This window comes from Schistocerca serialis, chromosome 3 (genome assembly GCF_023864345.2).
Source record: "Schistocerca serialis cubense isolate TAMUIC-IGC-003099 chromosome 3, iqSchSeri2.2, whole genome shotgun sequence".
In the NCBI taxonomy this organism is placed as follows: domain Eukaryota; kingdom Metazoa; phylum Arthropoda; class Insecta; order Orthoptera; family Acrididae; genus Schistocerca; species Schistocerca serialis.
Genome location: NC_064640.1, coordinates 314,049,741 through 314,077,515, shown reverse-complemented (window position 1 = coordinate 314,077,515; position 27,775 = coordinate 314,049,741). Strand labels below are relative to the sequence as shown.

The following is a 27,775-nucleotide window of genomic DNA, read 5'->3' as shown; positions in this document are numbered from 1 at the left end:
CGTGCGGTTATAGGCGCTTCAGTCTGGAACCACGTGACCGCTACGGTCGCAGGTTCGAATCCTGCCTCGGGCATGGATGTGTGTGATGTCCTTAGGTTAGTTAGGTTTAAGTAGTTCTAAGTTATAGGGGACTGATGACCACAGATGTTAAGTCCCATAGTGCTCAGAGCCATTTGAACCATTTTTTATTCCCTTCCACGCTGTCCCCCGCTTCGCTAGTGTTTCCTCATTGAGAAAATGAATCATAGACCTAGGGTACCAGTTACGCGCGGCAGTATACTTGATTATAACAAACTCCCTTTCATATGCCTCTGATGTGAGGGGAACATTATTTAACCTGTTTAGGGGGGACCGGAAGGCAGCAGTTTCATATTTAAACAGGTGGTTCGAAGCTACATTCAGAACTAAATCAGTAGTAGATATCTTTCTATCGATGTCAAACTCTACCTTGCCGCCATTTAAAGTGATCTTTAAATCTAATGGCCGAGCGGTTCTAGGCGCTTCAGTCTGGAACCGCGCGACCGCTACAGTCGCAGGTTCGAATCCTGCCTCGGGCATGGATGTGTGTGATGTCCTTAGGTTAGTTAGGTTTAAGTAGTTCTGAGTTCTAGGGGACTGATGACCTCAGATGTAAAGTTCCATAGTGCTCAGAGCCATTTGAACATTTTTTAAATCTAATGACAAGGTCCCGTTAATCTAATGGTGAACAGAGAAAGAACAAAAATGTGATCAACACAGCGTTTCCAGCATACCACCTTAACGGCCTCCTCCGGATATTTCTTAAAATACTAATAATCGAAATGAGACATAAAAATATTCGCTGGAATGCAAGCTAGAGGGACCATGGCCAGATTTTGTTGCTGACTGTACACTAGGCCACCAAATTTAAAATAAATTAAAATGTAGGATCAAAATTAAAATATTAACAACACCCTTGACTTCGTCCGATGACCTGCCGCTAAACCACCTAGTGGTATGTTGGTATTTTGAGAACTGTAATTAGATCTTCCCTGTTTTTTATCACTCTACTCTCCCTGAAGTAAAAATGTTATTTTAAGAGAACCCGCAACAAATTTCTCAAGTTTGTAACCCGAAAAACCCCATGCGTTAACAGTCGGTTTCGCCGAATGGTAAAGTTCATGTAACTTAACCGTCACCCCGAGTCTAGGTGCATTAGGTTTCATCATTAAAACTTGTTTCTTCCGCTTCTCATCTGGAAAAATCATACTTTCTTATAGTATTTCCCCGATGTCATTAGAGTACGTTTTTGTCTGGTCTGAGCACTCAACAATGTCATTAGTAACAATAAACTGCTCAACTTTTCCTCGTGCTCCTGCTGAGAAAGGACAACAGTCGTCTGTACTGACATAGGGAAAACGGCTAAGACATCGCTATCAACTGATTTCAACATCTGCCATTCTCTGCTGCGATTAGTTTTAAAATGCTGTTTGTTTGCAAAGATGCCTCATTTTTAACAGAAACCAGAACGTTAGCGTGAGAGGTGGCATGAGCCCCCTCTCATATTTCTATCTTAGTCTGAGTGATTCGATCTTCCTGTCTAATTGCATGTGGTGAAAAGTCGCTATTCCTTCACATGTGGACTTCCCACGCAGCGTCTCTCGTCACCCGGGTCGTCCGGTGACAGGCGGGCTCTACTGATCTTCAAAGGGTTAAGCCAACGGGTGTGAGGGAGTCGAATGAATGCTTTCCAAACGCAGACATTGTCGTAAGAGCGGCAGAGACACGCCCGCAGGGGCCTGAAGGAGAGGCTGGGCTAGAGATTCCGTTACTTCGCAGAAACTTAGCGAAAACGCTTTCTGGCAGGCTACCAGCGAGGCGTGGGAATGACTTGTGTTCCCAGGCAGTCTTGGCGGGCAAATTCCCGCGTTTTCTGCAAAATCGTAACTGTGATTGGCTTGCTCAGGACATAGTTCCGTGACGTAGCAAAATCGGCGCAGAAGTTGGCGCCAAGAATCTCCATTGGTGGAAAGGTAGTGCTTCGGCAATAGAGTGGAATTTTCCGCTGGTTTTCGAGTTGCTGATTGGAACGTTTAACCACGGTCACTGTCGTGGGGGCGGGAATGTTCTGTGTTCGGTTTGTACGGGTGCTCTTGTGGTAGTCGGCTCTCGCCTTTCGGTCGGAGTAGGTTACAAGATTGAGCTCTCGCTGCTCTGGACAGCCTGCCTTCCGTTGGCTGTCTAATATACTTTTATTTAATTGTAACTGTTTGACGAAGTTGCTGAAGTTTCGACTTCAACGTAACTTCCCGAGTACAGTTGGCAATTGAGCGTTCTGCGTAGAAGCGGCCTATGTTGTCTGTCTTTAGCAGTTTTGGCCAAAGTTGACTGTATCGGAGTTACTGTGTGACTTCGCTTGTTAAAATCAATCACTGTACCGTCAGTGATTGTTTGGCGAGCCTTCTTCATCTCCCTCAGAGGCGCATTTGCATTGCTAGTAAGTCTTTAGTCTGGAACAACCAGACCAGGATAATTTGTTTCGGGCTATACTCGCGACATTATCATCACCACGACGGGACGTCGAAGCAACCAGCCATCGCCTCCGGTACGCCAGATCGTGTCCTTGCAGTTAAGAAGACAGCTTGGTAATGTACGTCCGCAGCACCGGCAAAGCAGGCAATTTTGCTAGGTGATAATCAGAGCTCAGCAGAGCGCGCCTGTTCGCCTTTTCTAACTTTGTTCTGTCTTGGGTGTTCATTGTCTGAGTTCTCACTACTGTAGCAGCAATTAATGTTGGGTTGGCTGTGTGTTTCTCTTAAGATTTGAGTTGCAAGGAATTGGCTCCACATACCACTTCATCATAAATGTCACAATCTAGTTTAGGGACAACTTCACCTTCACAGCATTTATTTGAGTATCCAATTTGAGCCAATTTGATGTATTTTAAATGTTTCGTGTGTTTTGTTTATTATTTTGAGTTTAGTCATAGTAAATCATACTGTTATTTTGGACAGAACTTTCATTCTGTTAATCGGTAGAACAACACTATCGTTTCTCACTACAGTAATGAAACTTTCCTTTATTTAACTTATTTATCAAATTAAATTATTGCAGGTGCCAAACTCTTTTCTAGTTCACTTGCAGGGTCGATTACAGTCAGTTCGCGTTTCTTTTTAATCCATGTGCAACAGCAAAAGTCGGAGTTAGGATAGGGAGGGGGGGGCTTAGAGCATCATTTACATATGTAGATTCTCGAATAATTTAGTGTTAAATACACTGCTAGCCCCGGCACCTCGCAAGCGCTCTCTAAAGCCTCTGTTGTATGAGCAATTATCACAGATTCTTGTTCTTCAGAGATATTCTCACTTAGATTGCATGATAAACCCATATTTAACAGACTACTCTCGTCACCATTAGAAGTAATAACTGTATTATTAACAAACCTAGGCCGCGCGGGATTAGCCGAGCGGTCTAGGGCGCTGCAGTCATGGACTGTGCGGCTGGTCCCAGCGGAGGTTCGAGTCCTCCCACGAGCATGGGTGTGTGTGTTTGTCCTTAGGATAATTTAGGTTAAGTAGTGTGTAAGCTTAGGGACTGATGACCATAGCAGTTCAGTCCCATAAGTTATTCCAACAAAAATAAAAATTTTGGGTAGAATTGTAAGTCTCATTTAGCAGATGACATGGCTCTATTTGGCCTAGACCTATTACATAGTTTGTACAGTCTTGACAGGCGTCTAGAAGTGATGACCTCTTTATAGTTACCGACGGCCTCGACAATATGACAGTACATTTTATCAGACTGGTTAGCACTTACGAACTTTGCTAAATTCAGGTGTGGCAGGTACAAAGCGCTATTCAAAATTTTCTTCTTATACTGGGCTCTAATTTCACCGTTAATACATTCAACTTTAGAATACGTAACGTACTTAGGAGTATGACGATTGGTTTTAATAAACATATTGTAGACGAGATGTGGCTCAAATTCAAAGATATAGTAGCAACAGCAATTGAGAGATTCATACCTCATAAACTGGTAAGAGATGGAACTGATCCCCCATGGTACACAAAACAGGTCCGAACGATGTTGCAGAGGCAACGGAAAAAACATGCAAAGTTCAGAAGAACGCGAAATCCCGAAGATTGGCTAAAATTTACAGACGCGCGAAATTTGGCATGGACTTCAACGCGAGATGCCTTTAATAGGTTCCACAACGAAACATTGTCTCGAAATTTGGTAGAAAATCCGAAGAAATTCTGGTCGTATGTAAAGTACACAAGCGGCAAGACACAGTCAATACCTTCGCTGCGCAGTGCCGATGGTACTGCTACCGACGACTGTGCCGCTAAAGCGGAGTTATTGAACGCAGTTTTCCGAAATTTCTTCACCAGGGAAGACGAATGGAATATTCCAGAATTTGAAACACGAACAGCTGCTAGCATGAGTTTCTTAGAAGTAGATACCTTAGGGTTTGTGAAGCAACTCAAATCGCTTGATACGGGCAAGTCTTCAGGTCCAGATTGTATACAGATTAGGTTCCTTTCAGATTACGCTGATACAATAGCTCCCTACTTAGCAATCATATACAACCGCTCGCTCACCGATAGATCTGTACCTACAGATGGGAAAGTTGCGCAGGTCGCACCAGTGTTTAAGAAGAGTAGTAGGAGTAATCCATCGAACTACAGACCTATATCATTGACGTCGGTTTGCAGTAGGGTTTTGGAGCATATACTGTATTCAAACATTATGAATCACCTCGAAGGGAACGATCTATTGATACGTAATCAGCATGGTTTCAGAAAACATCGTTCTTGTGCAACGCAGCTAGCTCTTTATTCGCACGAAGTAATGGCCGCTATCGACAGGGGATCTCAAGTTGATTCCGTATTTCTAGATTTCCGGAAAGCTTTTGACACCGTTCCTCACAAGCGACTTCTAATCAAGCTGCGAGCCTACGGGGTATCGTCTCAGTTGTGCGACTGGAGTCGTGATTTCCTGTCAGGAAGGTCGCAGTTCGTAGTAATAGACGGCAAATCATCGAGTAAAACTGAAGTGATATCAGGTGTTCCCCAGGGAACCGTCCTGGGACCTCTGCTGTTCCTGATCTATATAAATGACCTGGGTGACAATCTGAGCAGTTCTCTTAGGTTGTTCGCAGATGATGCTGTAATTTACCATCTAGTAAGGTCATCCGAAGACCAGTATCAGTTGCAAAGCGATTTAGAAAAGATTGCTGTATGGTGTGGCAGGTGGCAGTTGACGCTAAATAACGAAAAGTGTGAGGTGATCCACATAAGTTCCAAAAGAAATCCGTTGGAATTCGATTACTCGATAAATAGTACAATTCTCAAGGCTGTCAATTCAACTAAGTACCTGGGTGTTAAAATTACGAACAACTTCAGTTGGAAAGACCACATAGATAATATTGTAGGGAAGGCGAGCAAAGGTTGCGTTTCATTGGCAGGACACTTAGAAGATGCAACAATTCCACTAAAGAGACAGCTTACACTACACTCGTTCGTCCTCTGTTAGAATATGGCTGCGCGGTGTGGGATCCTTACCAGGTGGGATTGACGGAGGACATCGAAAGGGTGCAAAAAAGGGCAGCTCGTTTTGAATTATCACGTAATAGGGGAGAGAGCGTGGCAGATATGATAGGCGAGTTGGGATGGAAGTCATTAAAGCAAAGACGCTTTTCGTCGCGGCGAGATCTATTTACGAAATTTCAGTCACCAACTTTCCCTTCCGAATGCGAAAATATTTTGGTGAGCCCAACCTACATAGGTAAGAATGAACATCCAAATAAAATAAGAGAAGTCAGAGCTCGAACAGAAATGTTTAGGTGTTCGTTTTTCCCGCGCGCTGTTCGGGAGTGGAATGGTAGAGAGATAGTATGATTGTGGTTCGATGAACCCTCTACCAAGTACTTAAATGTGAATTGCAGAGTAATCATGTAGATGTAGATTGTTCACATAATTCGGAATCACAACATGACGACGACAGCTTTTTTAATCATGTTGGTACAAGTGTTCGCTAACTTTACGTTATAATTATATAGTCTGTAAAAGGCTCCTTTACCCTTGTTAGGAGTAAATGTGCAAAGAGTTCGATACAAGTCCACGTGTTCCGAAACCGATCGTGTACATAATAAAATATTGTGAACCAAGCAACTGTTCTGTGGTTTCTTCATTTTTCAAAATAGACTTGTACAGTTGCTGCATCACCCTTGAAACCATCAGCAGATTTGGCGGCAGGCCATCGGACGAATCAAGGAAATTGTTAATATTTTAACTTTGTCGCTACGTTTTATTTTAAATTTGGTGGCCAAGTGTGCAGACAGCAACAGGATCTGGCCATGGGTTGCCCCTAGCTTGCACTTTAGCAAATGTTTTTATGCCTCATGTCGAATAGGAATTTTTTAAGAAGTATCCGAAAGGGGCCACGAAGGTGATATGTCGGAATCGTTATGTTGACGACAACTTTATTCTTTAGGGAGGCATCAAGAAAGAGTGTGATAATTTACATAACAGACTTAATACATTCCGTAGAAGGATTTCTTTGTGTGCTCAATATCAGATTAACGGGAGCTTGCCATATTTAGACTTTATCACCTTAAATGGCGGCAAGGTCGAGTTAGACATTTATAGAAAGGAGTCTACTATGATTTAGGTCTGAATGTAGCTTCCAACCACCCGTTTAAATATGAAACTGCTGCCTTCCGGTCCCTCCTAAAAAAATGTTCAAATGTGTGTGAAATCTTATGGGACTTGACTGCTAAGGTCATCAGTCCCTAAGCTTACACACTACTTAACCTAAATTATCCTAAGGACAACACACACACCCATGCCCGAGGGAGGACTCGAACCCCCGCCGGAACCAGCCGCACAGTCCATGAATGCAGCGCCTGAGACCGCTCGTCTAATCTAGCGCGGCTGGTTCTTCCTAAACAGATTCGTTTATCTGACAATCTTCTTAATAGAGACAAGGGCTATCTTTTAAGTAAGACTTGGGACCCGGTGTTATCTGACATCAAAAAACAACGGTCTGTGTTTCGATCGTCGGAATTTAAAAAAAAAATAAAATAAAATAAAAAATAATAATAATTTTTGACAGCGATATCTCGATTTCGCCTATTTCCATCACTGGCGGCGCGGTATGTTTACTGCGCTAGAGGGCAGTTACGGCACCTTCTCGCGCACGCGTTGTGGGTCTTCTGCTGGCCTATATAGGGGCCGCAGCTTGCGCTAGGAAGTCAGTTCCGGCGAGTTCGTGCACCAGCACTCTCACCTGAAGATGGCGGCCAGATGGACCGCGGAAATATTGTGTCATGAAGACGTTGTGATCCGGCTGCATACCCGAGAAGAATATTATCAATTATTACGCCGGGAAAGCCTTCGTAGCCACAGATTAAATAACGTTCCCCTCAGATCAGAGGCATATGAAAGGAAGTTTGTTATAATGAAGTATATTACCGAGTGTAACGGGTACCGGGGTCTATGATTGAGAAAGTGAATCAGGAAACACTAGCGAAGCGGGGGAGTTCGTGAAAGAGAATCACTCTGAAGGCAGTAGAGGAAAAGAACAAGTTCTATAAAATTCCATATCATGGATACGTATCAGAGAGGACTGGAAAGAAACTGATGTCAGCCAAACATACCTCCGGCATTTTTCAGACCAAAAAAATTTGGGCAGTAGTTTAAAGAACCGTGAAGTCTACAAAAAGAATCCTTTGTCCTGTATCACAAAAATATTTCAGTAAATTGTTACATTATCCGGGTAGTTCAAGGTGTCCATACAACTTAGTACTTCACCTTGCTTTTTAAATGTACAGGTCCTCTTCCCTCCTAATGTTGTGATGGCTCTGTCAGGTAACGTCCTGTTTTCTCTTCTAATTTGTTGTAATTTAGAAATTTTAGCCACATGATTTTTTATCCGATATTTGTGACTTGAGGACCCCCTCCCATTCGGGTGTAACAAAACATCCAGAGACCTTGCGCTTATGAAACTAAGCACTGAATCACTTGGCTACAGCCTCCTGGACTGTTAGCCTCCGATCAATAGTATATACACGCATTCTTAAAACTTTGAACCGTTTTCGAGAAAATCGAGTATCAGAGTTGCACCTTCCTCTTTACAAAAGTTGAAGTCCTTGCCTGTTCTACACGCCCTGTGAACCTGAATCAAAACCATAACGCAAGTACGTACGATCCCCTTGCAAATTTTATGATATGTTTAACGTAATAAGAAGAGCAAGTTTTAAACAAAACAAAAAATCACACAAAGATACTTCGATATCCTGGAGCAGAAACATCAACTTAAGTACAAGCTTTATTTGTAACATAATTTATCATTCAAGTCATTAGTAGACAAGATAAGAAAGTAAAATTTAATGATAAAAGAATTCTAGTTCTAGAGCAGGAAAATTTTCAGTTTTAAAGAAAGAAGAATTTTAGGTTTAAGGAAGACAATTTTTTTGTTCTACAAGACGAATAATTTTAGGTTATCAAGAAGAAAGATATTCTATTTTTACGAGAATAAACTTTAGTTTTCATCTAAAGATTTAGTGGCCGAGCGGTTCTAGGCGCTTCAGTCCGCGGAACCACGCTGCTGCAACGGTCGCAGGTTCGAATCCTGCCTCGGGCACGGTTCAAATGGCTCTAAGCGCTATGGGACTTAACATCTGAGGTCATCAGTCCCCTAGACTAAGAACTACTTAAACCTAAGGACATCACACACATCCATGCCTCCAGCATGGATGTGTGTGCTGTCCTTAGGTTAGTTAGGTTTATGTCATTCTAAGTCTAGGGGACTGATGACCTCAGATGTTAAGTCCCATAGTGCTTAGAGCCATTTGACCCATCTAAAAATTATAGTCTGCAAAAGGCAAGTATTGTTACTTTTTTCAGATTTGTTTCCAAGTATCAAAAATATTTAAGAGATTTTTTCCCCCCGAGATACGATTCTAGAGCCATTCATGGCAGGAATAGATGTCCTAAGTGCCTACGCCCCTAAACGCTAAAATGGTACTGGGAGGGTCAGGATACAATAGAGTATGAACGACTCAACTTTTAAAGAACAAATGAAAAGTAAACTGAAAAAAAACTAAGTAAATGGCAGGCTCCAAAGACCCCGGACTCGATCTACACTCGGTCCTACGAATTTTTGTGTCACTGATTCCGTTATTTATCTTTGTAAATGATATTTTAAATGTCAATAATGCCAATTTGCATCAGGGTTCTCTGTACTCAAATTATAGGGTCACCTATGACTGGCTGGGTAAGTCCGTTCAAGGGTCAGAGTAAAAACGAGAGCCAAACCCCTTCAATAGGATTATGCCTCATAAGGCACTGTGTTGTTCAAACCAACCTACCTAAGAAACGCTTTACTTTATTTACTAATTCATTTATACTTTAAAATTAGTTTCACAACTTTGAATTATTTGCTGCTAGACAGCATCACATCCAGATATTTGTAAACGTTTTCTTGATGCCGTGTCTTAAAAATAACATTACAAACGTTTAGTTATAAATTCCACCATTGTACACAGCGATGGTTTATGCTTCACATTATCTAGAAAAAGTTTTCAATAAATATCTGTATTCTTATTTAATATCCGAGTGAAACACAGAAGTATGATTACTACAATTAGTTTTCACTTACTCCTTGAGCCTCCGTTCATGTCCAGATATGGTGGTGGTGTCATTGGTGGCGCTGGTGGGGATAGATGTGTTGTTATCTCACGTATCAGAGATTCCTTTTCCTCCTCAGCAGCAGCTGAAAGTTCTTCTTCTGCGAGCGTCTCGGACAAAAAGTGGTTGACATCTGTAACAATTTACGAATTTTTGCTATGTTCATAAAAATAAACTTTATTACTGGATAGAAACTTTCGTCTGTTCACTCCCTTCTAGCCCAATATACCAAGCGAAATTTATGAGGTATTTCGAAGAATTTTTTGCTTGTTTATTTCCAAATCTCATATAATGTTAGCATTTAATCTGATAAGAAACGAATCAAAAATCCTAGCACAAAATATTTGTCACCTCTTTAAAACACGCGACAACTTTTTCGGAATCTAAAGATGACGTCTTAATATCAATATGAAATAGTAGATGATGTACACCAAGGGTCTTTTACAGTTTTCTGGACAGGTTTCTTGTTTTATAAATAAACATGTAGATTGTCAATTGGGCCTTCAGTCACACATTAACTGCTGAAGAGAAGTTGGATGAAGTATTTGAAGTGTAGTAAGTCTAAGAGACTACTCTTCACAATTTAAGTATTGTTAGATTTACCTTTGGCATACTAGAAATTCTGAAGCATTAGATCCCAAGTCCGTATGCCTTATATAGAGTTCGTTACTACTTGACTATATTTTTATAGTCAAACCACATTTCTGAAAATGGCTGAATCATATGGTCCTACTACCTCCAGGACATCTTTTCCTCATAGTTATATACGTCAACAAGGTCTACACGCTACACACGCTTCAGTGAACAATGGACCAAACAACGAATACTTGGGATCTCTCATGACCTCATATGGCAACAATACTCAGAAAAAACACTTAGATTATTTAGGTGAAATTATCGGGAACGCTGACAAAAGAGTAAGCCATAAAATTCAGGAAGAAAATTTGCATAAAACTTACACAATCACCTCGACTTTCTATGTATGGTATCCATTACCACCAAAGTCAAATTTGGCTGCTACACGGCAGTCGTTCTCCCAGATACGCTCTACGTAACGGCGACATCACAATCAATCTTCTCTTTCACAGTAATCGAGAAAATGGTGCTACGGATAATGGGAAAGTATTCGGAACATGATGACAGTCTTCATTCGTTTGCGAACGCTTTTAATTTTAAACTTAACTTCTGCTGACTGAAGAGGAATCGTTGAACAACGTAAGAACTCAAAAATAAATGAAACTATCATCTTTCGTGTCACAATGTGTGTACACGAGAAATGTGGTAGTAAGCCTTTTTAAGCCCTTATAATGACTTCATCCTCCGAAAATCAAAATAACATGATTGACGCAAGTCAGTCTCATAACCATGTAATTGGATGAAAACTCTGGAGGCAAATGGGGTTAAGAAATGAAGGTAACAGAGATTTACAGGAAAAAGATGCCCAAATCAGATACTAAATACCATGGAATGTTATGAGAAATAGTGTGATGAATTTATCTCCTTGGGCTGAAAGTGAACAGTCCTTTGAGGTATACAGGGATAAATAGATCGGTGAAGATGAATAACAAAAACATACTTTCCCACTGGAGTACAGATGAAAAGTTAACAATTATTTTCGGGAGTGTAGGCCACATTGGGTGAAAATATATTTCAGAGTATGAAGCACAAATATCACTGTTGGCAATTAAAATTACACCTGAAAGGATAGGAAATAACGAAATTTTTCTTATTGTGTGTGTACAGTCAACTCGATGGAATACATTATTAAATTTGTAGGTGTTCTGTGGGTACACAGGGTGTGGTATTTTGTACACTGGAGCTGCCACCCCTGGTAGCGACATTGGCGCTAATCCATATGGGCATCTAGTCCACTGAGCTTGGAGCACAGATACAGGTACGTCATTCGATGCTTCCACGCTTCACCAATCGTAGTGGCTGGTCAGTCTGTCGGCAAACGACGACCAAATGCCGGCCGAAGTGGCCGTGCGGTTAAAGGCGCTGCAGTCTGGAACCGCAAGACCGCTACGGTCGCAGGTTCGAATCCTGCCTCGGGCATGGATGTTTGTGATGTCCTTAGGTTAGTTAGGTTTAACTAGTTCTAAGTTCTAGGGGACTAATGACCTCAACAGTTGAGTCCCATAGTGCTCAGAGCCATTTGAACCATTTTTTGACGACCAAATATTTTCAGTGGGTGAGAGATCTGGAGAACGAGCTAGGCAGGGCACCAGTAAATCACCGTCAGTACCGAAGTAGGTCAGAATGGTATGGGAAACAGTGGTCTTCCATTATCTTATAGAAAGATAACTTCGCGAAGACCTCGAAGATGGACACGCCAGAAATGGAACGACTACTGTCCAAATTAACTGCTGTATGAACATGAGGCGTTCGTGTTGTGCACCGAATGGCACCCCAATCATCATGCCAGGAGTTGGGATCGTATGACGATGACGAACTCCATTTGGCAACGACCGGTGCCACTCCCGCGTCCACTGTTATTATTGGGCGCACGTGTCGGGACGCCTCTCTCTCTGGTGCGCATCAAGGGAAGCAACAATGGTTGCCTTGCTGACTGTAGTGTTAATCGTCGGATTGTCCGTATAGCTATTTTTCTTACTGCAAACAAACTCATTTCGTGGCTGAATGTGCGTGACGTAGCTGTGCGATCCTGTACAGACGAAAGAACTATGTCTGTCCTGTAGGGCGCTAGTTGCGTGGGGAGTGCGCAGCTTGTGGTCTAGTGGCTAGTGTTGCTCCCTCTGGATAATGGGTTCAAAAATAGTTCAAATGGCTCTGAGCACTATGGGACTCAACTGCTGAGGTCATTAGTCCCCTAGAACTTAGAACTAGTTAAACCTAACTAACCTAAGGACATCACACACATCCATGCCCGAGGCAGGATTCGAACCTGCGACCGTAGCGGTCTCGCGGTTCCAGACTGCAGCGCCATAACCGCGCGGCCAGTTCGGCCGGCCTGGATAATGGGGTCCCGGGTTCGATTCCCGGCTGGGTTGGGGATTTTCTCTGCCCGGGGACAGTGGCTAGATTGGATTGTGTAAAATATGGACTGTGTAAAAATTGGGACTTTGTATGGGCGCTGACGACCGCGCCCCGCAAACCGAACATCATAGTCATCAGTCGCGTGGGGCCGTTGAGATCCTGCATGGAATTGTAAACGGCCCTGCTGAACCCACAGATACAACATCTGTACGACAGTCGTAGGATCCCGACAAACGTGAGCAGCAGTGTCGCGGAAAGAAACTGCAGCGTCGATAGACCATGATCCTCCCGCTGTCGAATTCCTGTACATATTGGTACACGTTTCTCCTTACACGAGCAATAATAGGATGTTTTCACGAACATTCTAACACAATCCCTGAATGAGAAATCCGCTGCGTAATCTTTCCTCACACATATAAAGTAATGGTATTACCTCTATCTATTTCGTGCGGTTGTGGAAAAATGCTACTCATACGAACTTTACGTTAGTTACAAACCACCTTCATAGTGTCGAAATTTTAATTGGGTGCAATTTATTAATACGGAAAGGTTTACACGAAACTCTTTAGTTTAGACTTAGTAATAAGGTTCCAGATACAATGCAGAACTTCAGACCAAACTCAGTAGCCAAACTTGGCAAGAAGTTACCACTAGAGACAACATGAATGACAAACATAACGCATTTATACAAACCGTCATATTTACAGTTGAGGGTTCCTTAAAAGTAACTATTTGCAAGCGGAAATGCAGCTCTAATAAAAAACCAATTTGAATAAATAATGACATCAGCAACTCATGTAAGAAGAAATGGGCGCTTTGTTATAATGTAAAAGAAATTCACAGGTATGCTAAAGAATTTGCCCGCAGACATTACCGCGAGCAACTGAAAGGAATTTTATAGGACAGACTAAACTGTAAACAGACAGTTCCCAAAATGAAATTAATAGTATCAAATTGTTAATGATCCTTCAAAACTGTACAAGATATTTAATTTCCAATCTCTGCAATAGTAGGCAAGTTAAACGTTTTTTTTTTCTATAGGCAAGTATAAAAAACATTGACAAGTTGTTGATTCAAACCATTTTTATTGCGTCATACAGCCAGTGAAAAATGTGGGAGAAAGTCAATAAATTATTAAATCACTGAAGAGTAAATATCACATGGGTTCTATGGTATGATGAAACTTCACGTACATTTATGGAGATCAGAGCTGCACACATTAACGCTTTATACAGTCAACTGCATAGTATACCAGTCATGGGTGGTCAGCCAACAGACACACCAAAATAATCGTCAGTAAAAGCAATGTGTAAAGCCAGAAACAAAATTAAAAATGTTGTCACTGCCAGTTTTTTTAGGATACGTCCATAAGAATAGTAACACATTTCAATATACAGGGTGGTCCATTGATCGTGACAGGGCCAAATATCTCACGCAATAAGCGTCAAACGAAAAAACTACACAGAACGAAACTTGTCTAGCTTGAAGGGGGAAATCAGATGGCGCTATGGTTGGCCCGCTAGATGGCGCTGCCATAGGTCTAACGGATATCAAATGCGTTTTTTAAAAATAGGAACCCCCATTTTTTATTACATATTCGTGTAGTACGTAAAGAAATGTGAATGTTTTAGTTGGACCACTTTTTTCGCTTTATGATAGATGGCGCTGTAATAGTCACAAACATATGGCTCACAATTTTAGACGAACAGTTGGTAACAGGTAGGTTTCTAAATTAAAATACAGAACGTAGGTACGTTTGAACATTTTATTTCAGTTGTTCCAATGTGATACATGTACCTTTGTGAACTTATTATTTCTGAGAACGCATGCTGTTACAGCGTGATTACCTGTAAATACCACATTAATGCAATAAATGCTCAAAATGATGTCCGTCAATCTCAATGCATTTGGCAATACGTGTAACGACATTCTTCTCAACAGCGGGTAGTTCGCCTTCCGTAATGTTCGCATATGCATTGACAATGCGCTGACGCATGTTGTCAGCCGTTGTCGGTGGATCACGATAGCAAATATCCATCAACTTTCGCCACAGAAAGAAATCCGGGGACGTCAGATCCGGTGAACGTGCGGGCCATGGTATGGTGCTTCGACGACCAATACATCGGTCATGAAATGTGCTATTCAATACCGCTTTAACCGCACGCGAGCTACGTGCCGGACATCCATCATATTTGAAGTACATCGCCATTCTGTCACGCAGTGAAACATTTTGTAGTAATATCGGTAGAACATTACGTAGGAAATCAGCATACTTTGCACCATTTAGATTGCCATCGATAAAATGGGGGCCAATTATCCTTCCACCCATAATGCCGCACCACACATTAACCCGCCAAGGTCGCATTGTTCCACTTGTCGCAGCCATCGTGGATTTTCCGTTGCCCAATATTGCATATTATGCCGGTTTATGTTACCGCTGTTGGTGAATGACACTTCGTCGCTAAATAGAACTCGAGCAAAAAATCTGTCATCGTCCCGTAATTTCTCCTGTGCCCAGTGGCAGAACTGTACACGACGTTCAAAGTCGTCGCGATGCAATTCCTGGTGCATAGAAGTATGGTACGGGTGCAATCGATGTTGATGTAGCATTCTCAGCACCGACGTTTTTGAGATTCCCGATTCTCGCGCAATTTGTCTGCTGCTGATGTGCGGATTAGCCGCGATAGCAGCTAAAACACCTACTTGGGCATCATCATTTGTTGCAGGTCGTGGTTGACGTTTCACATGTGGTTGAACACTTCCTGTTTCCTTATATAACGCAATTATCCGGCGAACGGTCTGGACACTTGGATGATGTCGTCCAGGATACCGAGCAGCATACATAGCACACGCCCGTTGGGCATTTTGATCACAATAGCCATACATCAACACGATATCGACCTTTTCCGCAATTGGTAAACGGTCCATTTTAACACGGTTTATGCACCACGAAGCAAATACCGTCTGCACAGGCGGAATGTTACATGCTACCACGTACTTATACGTTTGTGATTATTACAGCGCCATCTATCACAAAACAAAAGTGGTCCAACCAAAACATACATATTTCTTTACGTACTACACGAATATGTAATAAAATTGGGGGTTCCTATTTTTTAAAAACGCAGTTGATATCCGTTTGACCTAAGGCAGCGCCATCTAGCGGGCCAGCCATAGCTCCATCTGGTTTGCCCCATCAAGCTAGACTAGTTTCGTACTTTGTAGTTTCTTCGTTTGATGCTTATTTCGTGAGATATTTGGCCCGGTCACTATCAATGGCCCACCCTGTATACAGGTAAGTTCTGCCAGGCTAGCAGCTTAGCTACAGGGAAAAAACATTAACAAAAATCCGCTTTATTATTTGCGAGGATGGCATTTTTTGCTTGCAGATAGCTTCTCTGAGTTAATAAAAACATGAGATTGTGCGTAGAAGATGGTAAGTTTCAACATCATGGAAGTAGCGGGAATATGTTACTAGTAGTTCCTTTCAGACTTAAAAATTAGCAAGCCGAAGTTGTTCTCTGTGAAAAGCAAATCTGAATCTATTTAAGACACAGATGATATAAACATTTTTTTACTTGTAGAAGAGACAATTGTTGTTGTGAGAGAAACGGAACACAATGTAACTGATTTAGGAAACGGATTTGCGGTTAACATAAGCTCATGGCTAGCAGAAAGCTGATTGTCGCTTAACTAAAATAAAACATATAGCGTAAATCTCCTAACAAAGATATCTGGTAAAAATGAGCTTTTATTATTACAGTGTGATCAAGTAATGATGGTGAAAACTAAGATTTTATTGGGAAGGCAAATGGCAAAAAATCTTGAGAGTATGACAGTTAGAGCTCTGTTAGTATGTGATCAGCATGGACACTGGTCGTCTTGATACCAGGTTCTGCTATTCAGACTATTCTGCCGAGATTCAGCCTCTCTCGCAAACCGGGGTGTCCTTTGTCTAACACGTCAATGAAGGCAGTGTGTTAGGGTGCTTGTATCAACCTTTGGACGAAGAAGGAGCATCTGATCGTTGACTGGTCGACATGAGAAAAAGTGGGTTTGAAAGTTGATAATTCAAAATGTCCAGAAGTTAGAATCTTCTGTGAAGTAGATTATCAAAGTGTCAATATTTTATGTTTTCTGTAATGGTCAGAACCAACATACGGAATAAATATTGTAGGGATCTAAATAGGACAACGAAAAAAACAGCAAAATGTATGATACACAGTTAGCAGTGGAAAGAGCTTCAGTGCACTGACATTCAGACAGTACAAAAATTACAAATTAGCAGACGTTTTTAGTACGTAGTGCCGCTAATGAGGTTTACTGGGATAGGAATACGGCATTCTAAAAAGCTAACAGAAGTTATGGGGAGCGTGTATGCCTCTTGTCAAGCGACAGCTGTTGTATACAAGAGGAAGTAGCTTTGATAACATTAAGCGGAAGAAGTTTGTTTTATCAATTGCAGCAAGAGGAACACTACACTTCTATAGAGCACAAAACCACTTGTGGCTTATGCCATCATGGTGTCCACAATAAATGTACATTTATTAATCTATTCGTTCTTGGTTTGATGTTAAGGACGTTTTCGACAAATACTTATGCAATTCACTGCTTCGGCATCGATTCTCTAATAAGGTATATTCCTATCGTCCTGCGGAAAGAAACTTAGGTAAATAATACGAATAATCTAAAGTCAAGACGAAACGTAAGAGCTCCATGTATGTATTTTGGCATACAAACGCTCATGTAATGACCAAACGAGGAATTTGTCAAGTAAAGCCAATCAGTAATAGGAACAAAGGTGAAGCGTGCTGCACATTCCCAAAAACCTTAAGTGCCTCTATGATTTTCTTGCTTTTGGAGCAGTAACATGCGTGTTTCGATGATTATTTTCAGTTCTCAAGCCAGTTCAAAATTAAATAAAACTTTATTGGAAGTAATTATTGAACTTAAATTAGTTTGACTCTGCAAGCTGTCCTTGCACACAATTACTGTAATTTCAAAACTGGGTATTTCTATGAGAGCTGAAATAACCTTAACCTCAAGAACGGAGTAAACTAAATTTTGCGGACCTAGTTTTGGTAAAACCGTGATGATTCAAAGAAACTACATGATCGAGCTTGATTTGGGAGAGCGAAAGAAAATGACTACGTGCATTAATTGTCGTAATCTTGCATAGAAGGAAACATGAGCTCTTCTGTGTGTGTGAATTCCTAAGGGACCAAACTGCTGAGGTCATCGGTCCCTAGACTTACACAATACTTAAACTAACTTATGCTAAGAACACACACACACACACACACACACACACACACACACACACACACACACACACACACACACAACACACACATGCCCGAGGGAGGACTCGAACCTCCGGCGGGAGGGGCCACGCAATCCGTGACATGGCGCATGAGCTCTTCTGTCTGAGAAAAAATACAGCCTTTACTTGAAGTTTTTGGACATAAGAGGGAATGTAAATGCAGATGCTCACAATTGCTCCTATCGGACTTCATGATGCAGTTGTAACTTGAACAGACCACTGTAGGGCTTTCTTGAATTCACATCACAAATAATTCATATTACACCCTTTTGGAGTCGGAAAACTTCAGCTTAGCTTGATGACTCACCCCCGAAAATATCCCGGATGGCACAGTTCAAATGGTTCAAATGGCTCTGAGCACTATGGGACTCAACTGCTGAGGTCATTAGTCCCCTAGAACTTAGAACTAGTTAAACCTAACTAACCTAAGGACATCACAAACATCCATGCCCGAGGCAGGATTCGAACCTGCGACCGTAGCGGTCTTGCGGTTCCAGACTGCAGCGCCTTTAACCGCACGGCCACTTCGGCCGGCGATGGCACAGTGCAGTGGAGGTAAGCGAAGTACGTCAGTATTTTGGTTTTTATATCGTCTGTGTCTGACGACCTCCACATCGCAAATAAAGATATCTTTAGGCTCTTCAACAGTTCTATGGTACACTCCTCAAACCTGAATTTATTATCGAGTTGTAATGGCAAGAACATAACACTGTCAACCTCTGCTATCTGCCTGCCATCATATTTTAGACATTGCCGGGAAGAAACGTCTTACAACTTCCGAATTGCATATAATGCGTCTTTTCAACGTTCAGTGATAAAGAACTGAATAGGAACCATTTATTAATTTCCATGAAAATTTCATTACTGGTAACCAATGTTTCGAAAACTATACTTAGCTTACTATATATTGCAATCTATGAAAAATTCTTACGAGTGATAACATTATGACACACCCTTAGAGAGGTGCAAGTAAATATGTATTACGTTGATCAGACAAGATGCGGTATTACAGATAAAAACTGGATCCATAAACTATAGAAATTAAAAAACACTGAATAGCTCTAGAAGATACGGCAAAAATTGTTGGTTACATTGATAACGTAATTGTTTAATCGGAAGTAACACATAAAAACCAGCGCCACTGGAATCTGTTTCCAACATTTGTACGTGTAACACAAGTGAGTGTTAGGAAAGTAGTTGGTGCTTCTACAATGACAGAAAATACCTAGGATGGCCAGTTTCTTCCAACAGCACCCATGCATTATTTATCGGACAAACTGCAGTGATGGTGAATCTATCTACTTGTGGCTCGACTGTAGCCATACACCTCAACAAAAGTTACGAGGCGGACACTTGCTAATGAAATGTTTGAGGCAGCACGAACTACCCCATCTCATAGGATTGAGAAAGAGCTTCTTCCAAAGTAGAGACCTGCACAGCGGGAAGAATTGCTCGTTATATAAAGTTCCACTGTTTGCTGGGCGATGAAGTCCAGCATAAAAATAGTAGACAAGTCAGGAAGGAAGCCCTGCGCAAACTCAGTATGGTGGACGGGAAGTTTCATCCGAGGTGGGAAGCACCCTCTGCAGAAAGCTGAAGCACGTACGGGCTGCTGCTAGTTGTGAGTTGCGCTTCGTGTCTGCAGTAATGATGCCCTTTGGCCTGATACAAGATATTACCCTCAGTTCCTTTTGGCGGCTGATCGGAGCGACAAACATGGCACTCTTGATTTGGAAGCACGGCTGGAGATTTGAACCTTAGCGGTTGCTGTTGGAAGAAACTGGCCATCCTAGGTATTTTCTGTCATTGTAGAAGCACCAACTACTTTCCTAACACTCACTTGTGTTACACGTACAAATGTTGGAAACAGATTCCAGTGGCGCTGGTTTTTATGTGTTACTTCCGATTAAACAATTACGTTATCAATGTAACCAACAATTTTTGCCGTATCTTCTAGAGCTATTCAGTGTTTTTTAATTTCTATAGTTTATGGATCCAGTTTTTATCTGTAATACCGCATCTTGTCTGATCAACGTAATACATATTTACTTGCACCTCTGTTTTGGAGGAGTTAAAGTCTGATATCACGTAATCACTTGCCTTGACTATCACTATCAGACGGAGAATTTTAGAGTCACCCAGAATCGGTGAAGCGAGCATTATTCACACTCGGCAGCTACTCATGTCGCAAAGTATTTGTAGTGTACATATGATTACTTTTTGAAGTTAGATAAACCCTCTGTTAGTTCCATGACCACTTGGTACAGAGCAGAGGCATGAACATATCAGCTATATGTGTAGTGATGGAAAATAACAAGTAATCCTAATACTAGTTAAGTGCAGAAACACTCGTGTTAAGTCCCCAGAATCACAAACATTTTAACGGTAGTAACGCACAGATAATACGTGGAATAAACATGAGACAGGATGTAAGGTGTCAGGCAAATCCAACACCTTCCATGAAAACCCTGACATGATAAGCAAATCCAGTAGTATGTCACATAGCTCCGAATAAATCGTGACATTAAATTAACGAAAGTAATACGAGTAACGAGTGAGCAAATGGAATACCACAGACTAACACAAGAATGCCTAAATGCATGTCATACCTTCCCACCGTGAGACAGACGCAGTTCCGAGGGGAGAAACGAGAACAGAAGCCGAGAGCAGAACCGTGTTAAGCTAGAAGGCCCTACGATAAGGGACGGACACCCACGTTTCCGGCTAACCGACAGGACCACCCCCCAGCCCATGTTAAAAGATAGAGCCCTCCAGAAGAACAGTATAGATCTTACGATAAGACTAAAAGGGCCACACCAGCTACAAGTTTTAGCGTGAGACTTTTTCGCGTCTCTGTTACGTTTCAAACGTTAAAAACATTGCCCCACCACGAAAAGTATAACGTTTCTCATTGGATAGACAGAATTTTTGTAGGCAGAGCTTAAGGTTAACATTGAGACCCTGATTGGACAGATGAAAACATAGCCAGATAGTTTTTTTTTTTTTAAACCAACTTCGGTAAATGGTAGTAAGGAGAAGTTAGGAAAGAGTTGCTTCGGAGACGGCGAGATGCATGGAGCTGCGCCGGCCGCCGCCCCCTGACAAACACCGACAAGGTAATGAACGCACGCGATGCCGCATTTTGGAGCGCATAAGGCTTCACTCAGAACTGCAGAAGTCTCATCTGTTACATCCCCTTTTTACGTAATACTAGTGTCGATCGTCAATTAAAGCTCATGGTATTCACATTTGCTACGTAAGTTAAAATCTGAAACGCGATGATTTCTCTGTTATATAATTATTGAGAAGCCACATCAGCCACTGTAATTTACGACAAGTTAGATAAGTAAGTAAAGATAATTGAGGGTCACTGTAGACCATTTTGATAGTTCTCTCTTTTGTGAAACTTAATTTAAACCTAGATTATAGATGTGATATGGCATAGGTCATCCTTCGATCCATTGTAGGACTTGGAAACCCACTCAGGGAATATTCGTTCACATTTTTGTTGAATGCAGTTGGTTTTTATCATCCTGTATTAAAACATTTCCTTCTATCAATAGTGCAATTTATAAACAATGTTTTGCGAGTAGAATAAAATTTCCAATGGTAAACTTAACTGCTTTTTCGACGTTATTTTACCAGCTAACTAAAAATAGTAAAGCCTTGAACCCCTTCCACTAAATTTAGTTAGTATTAAGATTCTTTTACAGGGAGTGCAGTGGAGCTGACACTGAAATCATTAAGTATTTGGTTATATCATCGCTAGTCTCACTGAACTCTTCTGAACTCTACATGTGATGTGTGGTCTGGCGTCTCCTTACCAGCAACAGGTCCCAGATTCAAACTAGTCAATTCCCTAAAAAACACGCTCAGAGCGTCGTTGCGCGAAAGTGGTAGGGAGACACGACTTAGAACAGACAGACATCACGCAGAATGTTAGAAGGAAAAGAACTAAAGAAAAACAAAATCTTCCATTTCGTATGGAACATGTATCAGAAAAATAGAACGGCTACGAGTGGCTGCGGCGTATAATTGCAGTAAAAGTATAAGAGATGTCTATTAAGGTAAATTCAGAACCGTTATATAAACTATTATTCCTGCAGAAATAATGGCACAAATTCAGAAGTATTGTAGTATACGTGCTAAGAACATTTTTTCTGTCGACGATTGTGTCATGGTAAAGATCCATCTCGGTTCAGCATCAAAACCAGAAGATTGCTAAAAATGGTGAGAGGGCTTCTCTGCACATTCAAACGGAGCCAAATATCTGCCCCAAACAAAAAGTGAACGGAGTCAAAAAACTGAAAAGACATCTCAGTCTGCAGAATTTACAGAATTTGAAAGCAAAACTATTTTCTGAGCAGTCAAAAAATTCTAAACTTAGGTCCTAAAGTAAAATGATGCAATCAATCAAATTTCACATGGTCACTTATCGTGATGACAACGAATAAAATAGATGCTAAAATATCAAATTATACCATTAAAAATAGCTTCACCATAAAAAAATGGTTCAAAAGGCTCTGAGCATAGTCATCAGTCCCCTAGAACTTAGAACTACTTAAACCTAACTAACCTAAGGACATCACACAACACCCAGTCATCACGAAGCAAAGAAAATCCCTGACCACGCCGGGAATCGAACCCGGGAACCCGAGCGTGGGAAGCGAAAACGCTACCGCACGACCACGAGCTGCGGACTCGCTATAAAAGATCGCGAATAATTTATACAGGGTGTTACAAAAAGTTACGGCCTAACTTTCAGGAAACATTCCTCACACACAAAGAAAGAAAATATGTTATGTGGACATGTGTCTGGAAACGCTTACTTTCCATGTTAGAGCTCATTTTATTACTTCTCTACAAATCACATTAATCATGGAATGGAAACACACAGCAACAGAACGTACCAGCGTGACTTCAAACACTTTGTTACAGAAAATGTTCAAAATGTCCTCCGTTAGCGAGGATACATCCATCCACCCTCCGTCGCATGGAATTCCTGATGCGCTGGTGCAGCCCTGGAGAATGGCGTATTGTATCACAGCCGTCCACAATACGAGCACGAACAGTCTCTACATTTGCGTAGACAAGAGCTTTCAAATGCCCCTATAAATGAAAGTCAAGAGGGTTGAGGTCAGGAGAGGGTGGAGGCCATGGAATTGGTCCGCCTCTATGAATCCATCGATCACCGAATCTGTTGTTGAGAAACGTACGAACACTTCGACTGAAATGTGCAGGAGCTCCGTCGTGCATGAACCACATGTTGTGTCGTACTTGTAAAGGCACATGTTCTAGCATCACAGGTCGAGTATCCCGTATGAAATCATAATAACGTGCTCCATTGAGCGTAGGTGGAAGAACATGGGGCCGAATCAAGACATCACCAACAATGCCTGCCCAAACGTTCACAGGAAATCTGTGTTGGTGACGTGATTGCGCAATTGCGTGCGGATTCTCGTCAGCCCACACATGTTGATTGTGAAAATTTACAATTCGATCACGTTGGAATGAAGCCTCATCCGTAAAGAGAACATTTGCACTGAAATGAGGATTGACACGTTGTTGGATGAACCATTCGCAGAAGTGTACCCGTGGAAGCCAATCAGCTGCTGATAGAGCCTGCACACGCTGTACATGGTACGGAAACAACTGGTTCTTCCATGGCACTCTCCATACAGTGACGTGGTCAACGTTACCTTGTACAGCAGCAACTTCTCTGACGCTGACATTAGGGTTATCGTCAACTGCACGAAGAATTGCCTCGTCCATTGCAGGTGTCCTCGTCGTTCTAGGTCTTTCCCAGTCGCGAGTCATAGGCTGGAATGTTCCGTGCTCCCTAAGACGCCGATCAATTGCTTCGAACGTCTTCCTGTCGGGACACCTTCGTTCTGGAAATCTGTCTCGATACAAACGTACCGCGCCACGGCTATTGCCCCGTGCAAATCCATACATCAAATGGGCATCTGCCAACTCCGCATTTGTAAACATTGCACTGACTGCAAAACGACGTTCGTGATGAACACTAACCTGTTGATGCTACGTACTGGTGTGCTTGACGCTAGTACTGTACAGCAATGAGTCGCATGTCAACACAAGCACCGAAGTCAACATTACCTTCCTTCAATTGGGCCAACTGGCGGTGAATCGAGGAAGTACAGTACATACTGACGAATCTAAAATGAGCTCTAGCATGGAAATTAAGCGTTTCCGGACACATGTCCACATAACATCTTTTATTTATTTGTGTGTGAGGAATGTTTCCTGAAAGTTTGGCCGTACCTTTTTGTAACTCCCTGTATAAGGGGCGATCAAGAAGTTTCCATTCGGAGGCCGTATAGTCGAGAATCGGTATGCCCAGCAGGCAAACTCGCCGCGAGCACTGAGGCAACCATCTCACCGACGCACCAGGTTGAAGATACCCGTTTGGTAAAACACCATGTCCTGCTATGTGAAGAAGTCCGTAACTGCCTGCTGCACAGCCTCTTCCGACAGGGATCTTCAACGCTCCATTATCTGTTTTAAGCGAACGAAGGCGTGATAATCGGATGGAGAGAGATAAGGGCTATAGGGCGGATGCTCGAGTGTCTCTCACTTGTCTGTAATGGATGAGGCTGGCCCCTCTAGATCGACCATAGGCTCGTGTCGAGCCGTGACCAGCGCGGAACTTGGCGCACCATTCCACAACGGTGGTTTTCTAGAGGCATGCTATCACACACACACATTCTTCATTCTATAATAGATGTCTACCAGTGTTTGTCCTTCGGCAGCCAAGAAAAGAGCAACAGACGCTGGTCCTGTTTGGACGCAATTGGTAATAATGTCGCCACAGTTCACGTTTCCACATTTACAGTGAGCGTGTCGGAAAGACGAATGCCACAGTAATAACTTGCCTACATGTATGTGTTTATATTCTGACGTCTGAGTCACGTTACGTTGCATATAAGCTGCAGTAACGCCCTCAAATGGAACTTTTTGATCTTTCCCTACACTTGACACTATTGTGTGAATGCAAAAATTACAGATATAAAAATTAGGAAATGCGAAATTGAAAAACAAATGAATTCGTTCCATACAAGGAGAGTTACTGTTCCACGTGATTGAAACAAGGCACATGCCATTCGAGTCTCGCTGCAGGTTACATGAACAAAACGACAGCTGTAAATTTGTTTCAGAATAATTGAGCATACGTCGCAAATCCTACTGTTTTCTTAGCTTTACATTTATTTTTTATTATTTTTTTATAATAATTATTTCCTCTAAAGATGGCAGGTTGATGCCATGAGTGTACTGGAAAAGCTTCAACAAAGTTCGCACCGTCAATCGTTATACCTGCATAAAAGACGTACCTGGTCCATATTGTAACACGTACGTAATTGGATTGATGTCTACTAAGAACGTTGTTCTTAATAAGGAAAAAACGTCAGGAGAGAAATTTGAGTTGCCCTTGTGAGAGGTTCGTTCCCACTCACGATCTACAGCTACACTATCTGACGAGAAGTATACGGACACCCATTAGTGGACATTAATATGAGGTGTGCCCATCCATCGTCTTTATGACAGCGCCGACTCTGGTGGGGACACTTACAATGAGGTGTCTGAACTTCCTTGGAGGAATGGCAGCCCATTCTTCCTCTAGAGACGAAACCAGAGAATGGCTCTGAGCACTATGGGACTTAACATCTATGGTCATCAGTCCCCTAGAACTTAGAACTACTTAAACCTAACTAACCTAAGGACATCACACAACACCCAGTCATACGAAACCAGAGAAGATAGTAATGTCGGACATTAGGGTCTGGAGCGTCGTCGACATTATAAGATATTCCAAAGATGTTCCATTGCGTTCAGGCCTGGATTCAGGGCATGGCAGGTCAGTTCATTTCAGGAATGCCATTGTCCACAAACCATTGCCTCACAGATGCTGCTTTATGACAGGGTGCATTGTCGTGTTGATACAAACAACCATCGTCTCCGAACTGTTCCTCTGCTACATGCAGTACACAATGCTGTAAAATGTGTTGATATCCTACCAAATTTAATGTTTTCTACAGTGAAATAAGGCGAAAACACCCTAACCACAAAAAACAGCCCCATACCGTAACAACCACTCCATTGTACACCCATGCTCATAAATTAACGATAATGCTGATACATGGTGAAACAACGATCTGGTGGGCGGTTTGCGGGTTTAAATCACCTCGGGGTGCATTTGACCTGCGGTCGTCGCACGGTGGCACTGGCAGCAGTCCACATACGCAGAGGTGGGTTGGTGCATGTCAGAGTACGGTGCAGCGAGTAAGTGTGCAGACGTTTTTGGACGGGCTGATGGTGACTGAGTGTTGAAATTGACTCAAAGAACACATATTGATGACGTTATTAGGGGTAGAATACTAGGACGACTGGAGGCTGGTGAAACACAGCAGGACGTAGCACGGGCCCTCCGCGTGTCACAAAGTGTGATCTCGAGATTATGGCAACGATTCCAGCTGACAGGAAACGTGTTCAGGCGCTACAGTACGGGACGTCCACAGTGTACAACACCACAAGAAGACCGATATCTCACCATCAGTGCCCGCAGACGGCCAGGGAGTACTGCAGGTAGCCTTGCTAGGGACCTTACCGCAGCCACTGGAACAGCATTGTCTCTAGACACACAGTCTACAGACGACTGAGCAGACATGGATTATTCGCCTGGAGACTTGCAAGGTGCATTCCACTGACCCCTGGGTACAGGAGAGCCCATAAAGCCTGGTGTCAAGAACACAGTATATGGTCATACGGTCTTTGGAACAGTGATCCCAGATTATGTTCACAGACGAGTCCAGGTACAGTCTGAACAGTTTTCATCTTGCGTGAACCAGGAACCAGATACCAACCCCTTAATGTCCTTGAAAGGGACCTGTATGGAGGTCGTGGTTTGATGGTGTGGGGTGGGATTTTGATTGGTGCACGTACACCCCTGCATGTCTTTGACAGAGGAACTGTAACAGGCCAGGTGTATCGGGACGTCATTTTGCACCAGTATGTCCGCCTTTTCAGGGATGCAGTGGGTCCCACCTTCGTCCTGATGGATGATAACGCACGGCCCCACCGAGCTGCCATTGTGGAGGAGTACCTTGAAACAGAAGATATCAGGCGAATGGAGTGGCCTGCCTGTTCTCCAGACCTAAACCTCATCGAACACATCTGAGATGCTGTAGGGATGCAGCATACTCACTCCTTATAAAATTCACATCAGTCTTTCCATTGTGTGCCAGCCTAGTCCGCTGTAACTAGCTCTGACGTCATAAATATTGCGCAATACTTCAAAATGAAGTAAATAACCTGAAACGTTTCTAGCATGTCAGGAGTAATACAAAATCAATATGTATTGGATATCAGTTCAATAACTTTAACCATTTTTGAAATTTGAATGTTTTTCTGTACAAATCATTGGCGCAACAGAAAAGAGCTAGAAACTTAAACATTTATATTTAGATTCCTTTTACATAATAATTTAGTAGAAACAGTATTCTGGATCTCACAAATTAAAATTTTAGTTGAAATTCATGATTTTCTGGTTTTTGTCTTAGAAATTAAGGAAGCAAGATAGATTAAGTAGGCGAATAAATAAAGCTAGGATGTTTAAATTTAAGTAGAAGGGAGATCCGCTATAATCATAAAAATGTGAGAAGTTTCAACAGAATAACTGTAAAACTATAGCTATAGCGTATTTCCAAAGAGCAAGTTCAGAGCTCGTCTACTGCGTGTAGTGTAATTAAATTAATTCTCTCGCCAAAAATATTTGACTTAGCCACGTCAG

The 27,775-nt window shown here is 42.1% G+C and overlaps 1 protein-coding gene across 1 annotated transcript in view; it reads right to left on the bottom strand.

Moving 5' to 3' along the window:
• LOC126471598 (src kinase-associated phosphoprotein 2-A-like) overlaps window positions 1-27,775 on the bottom strand; it is a 224,307-nt gene that overhangs the window by 44,732 nt on the left and 151,800 nt on the right. The window contains exon 2 of the mRNA XM_050099835.1: window positions 9,622-9,783. Coding sequence (XP_049955792.1) covers window positions 9,622-9,783 — 162 coding nt within the window. The remainder of the gene's footprint in view (window positions 1-9,621; window positions 9,784-27,775) is intronic.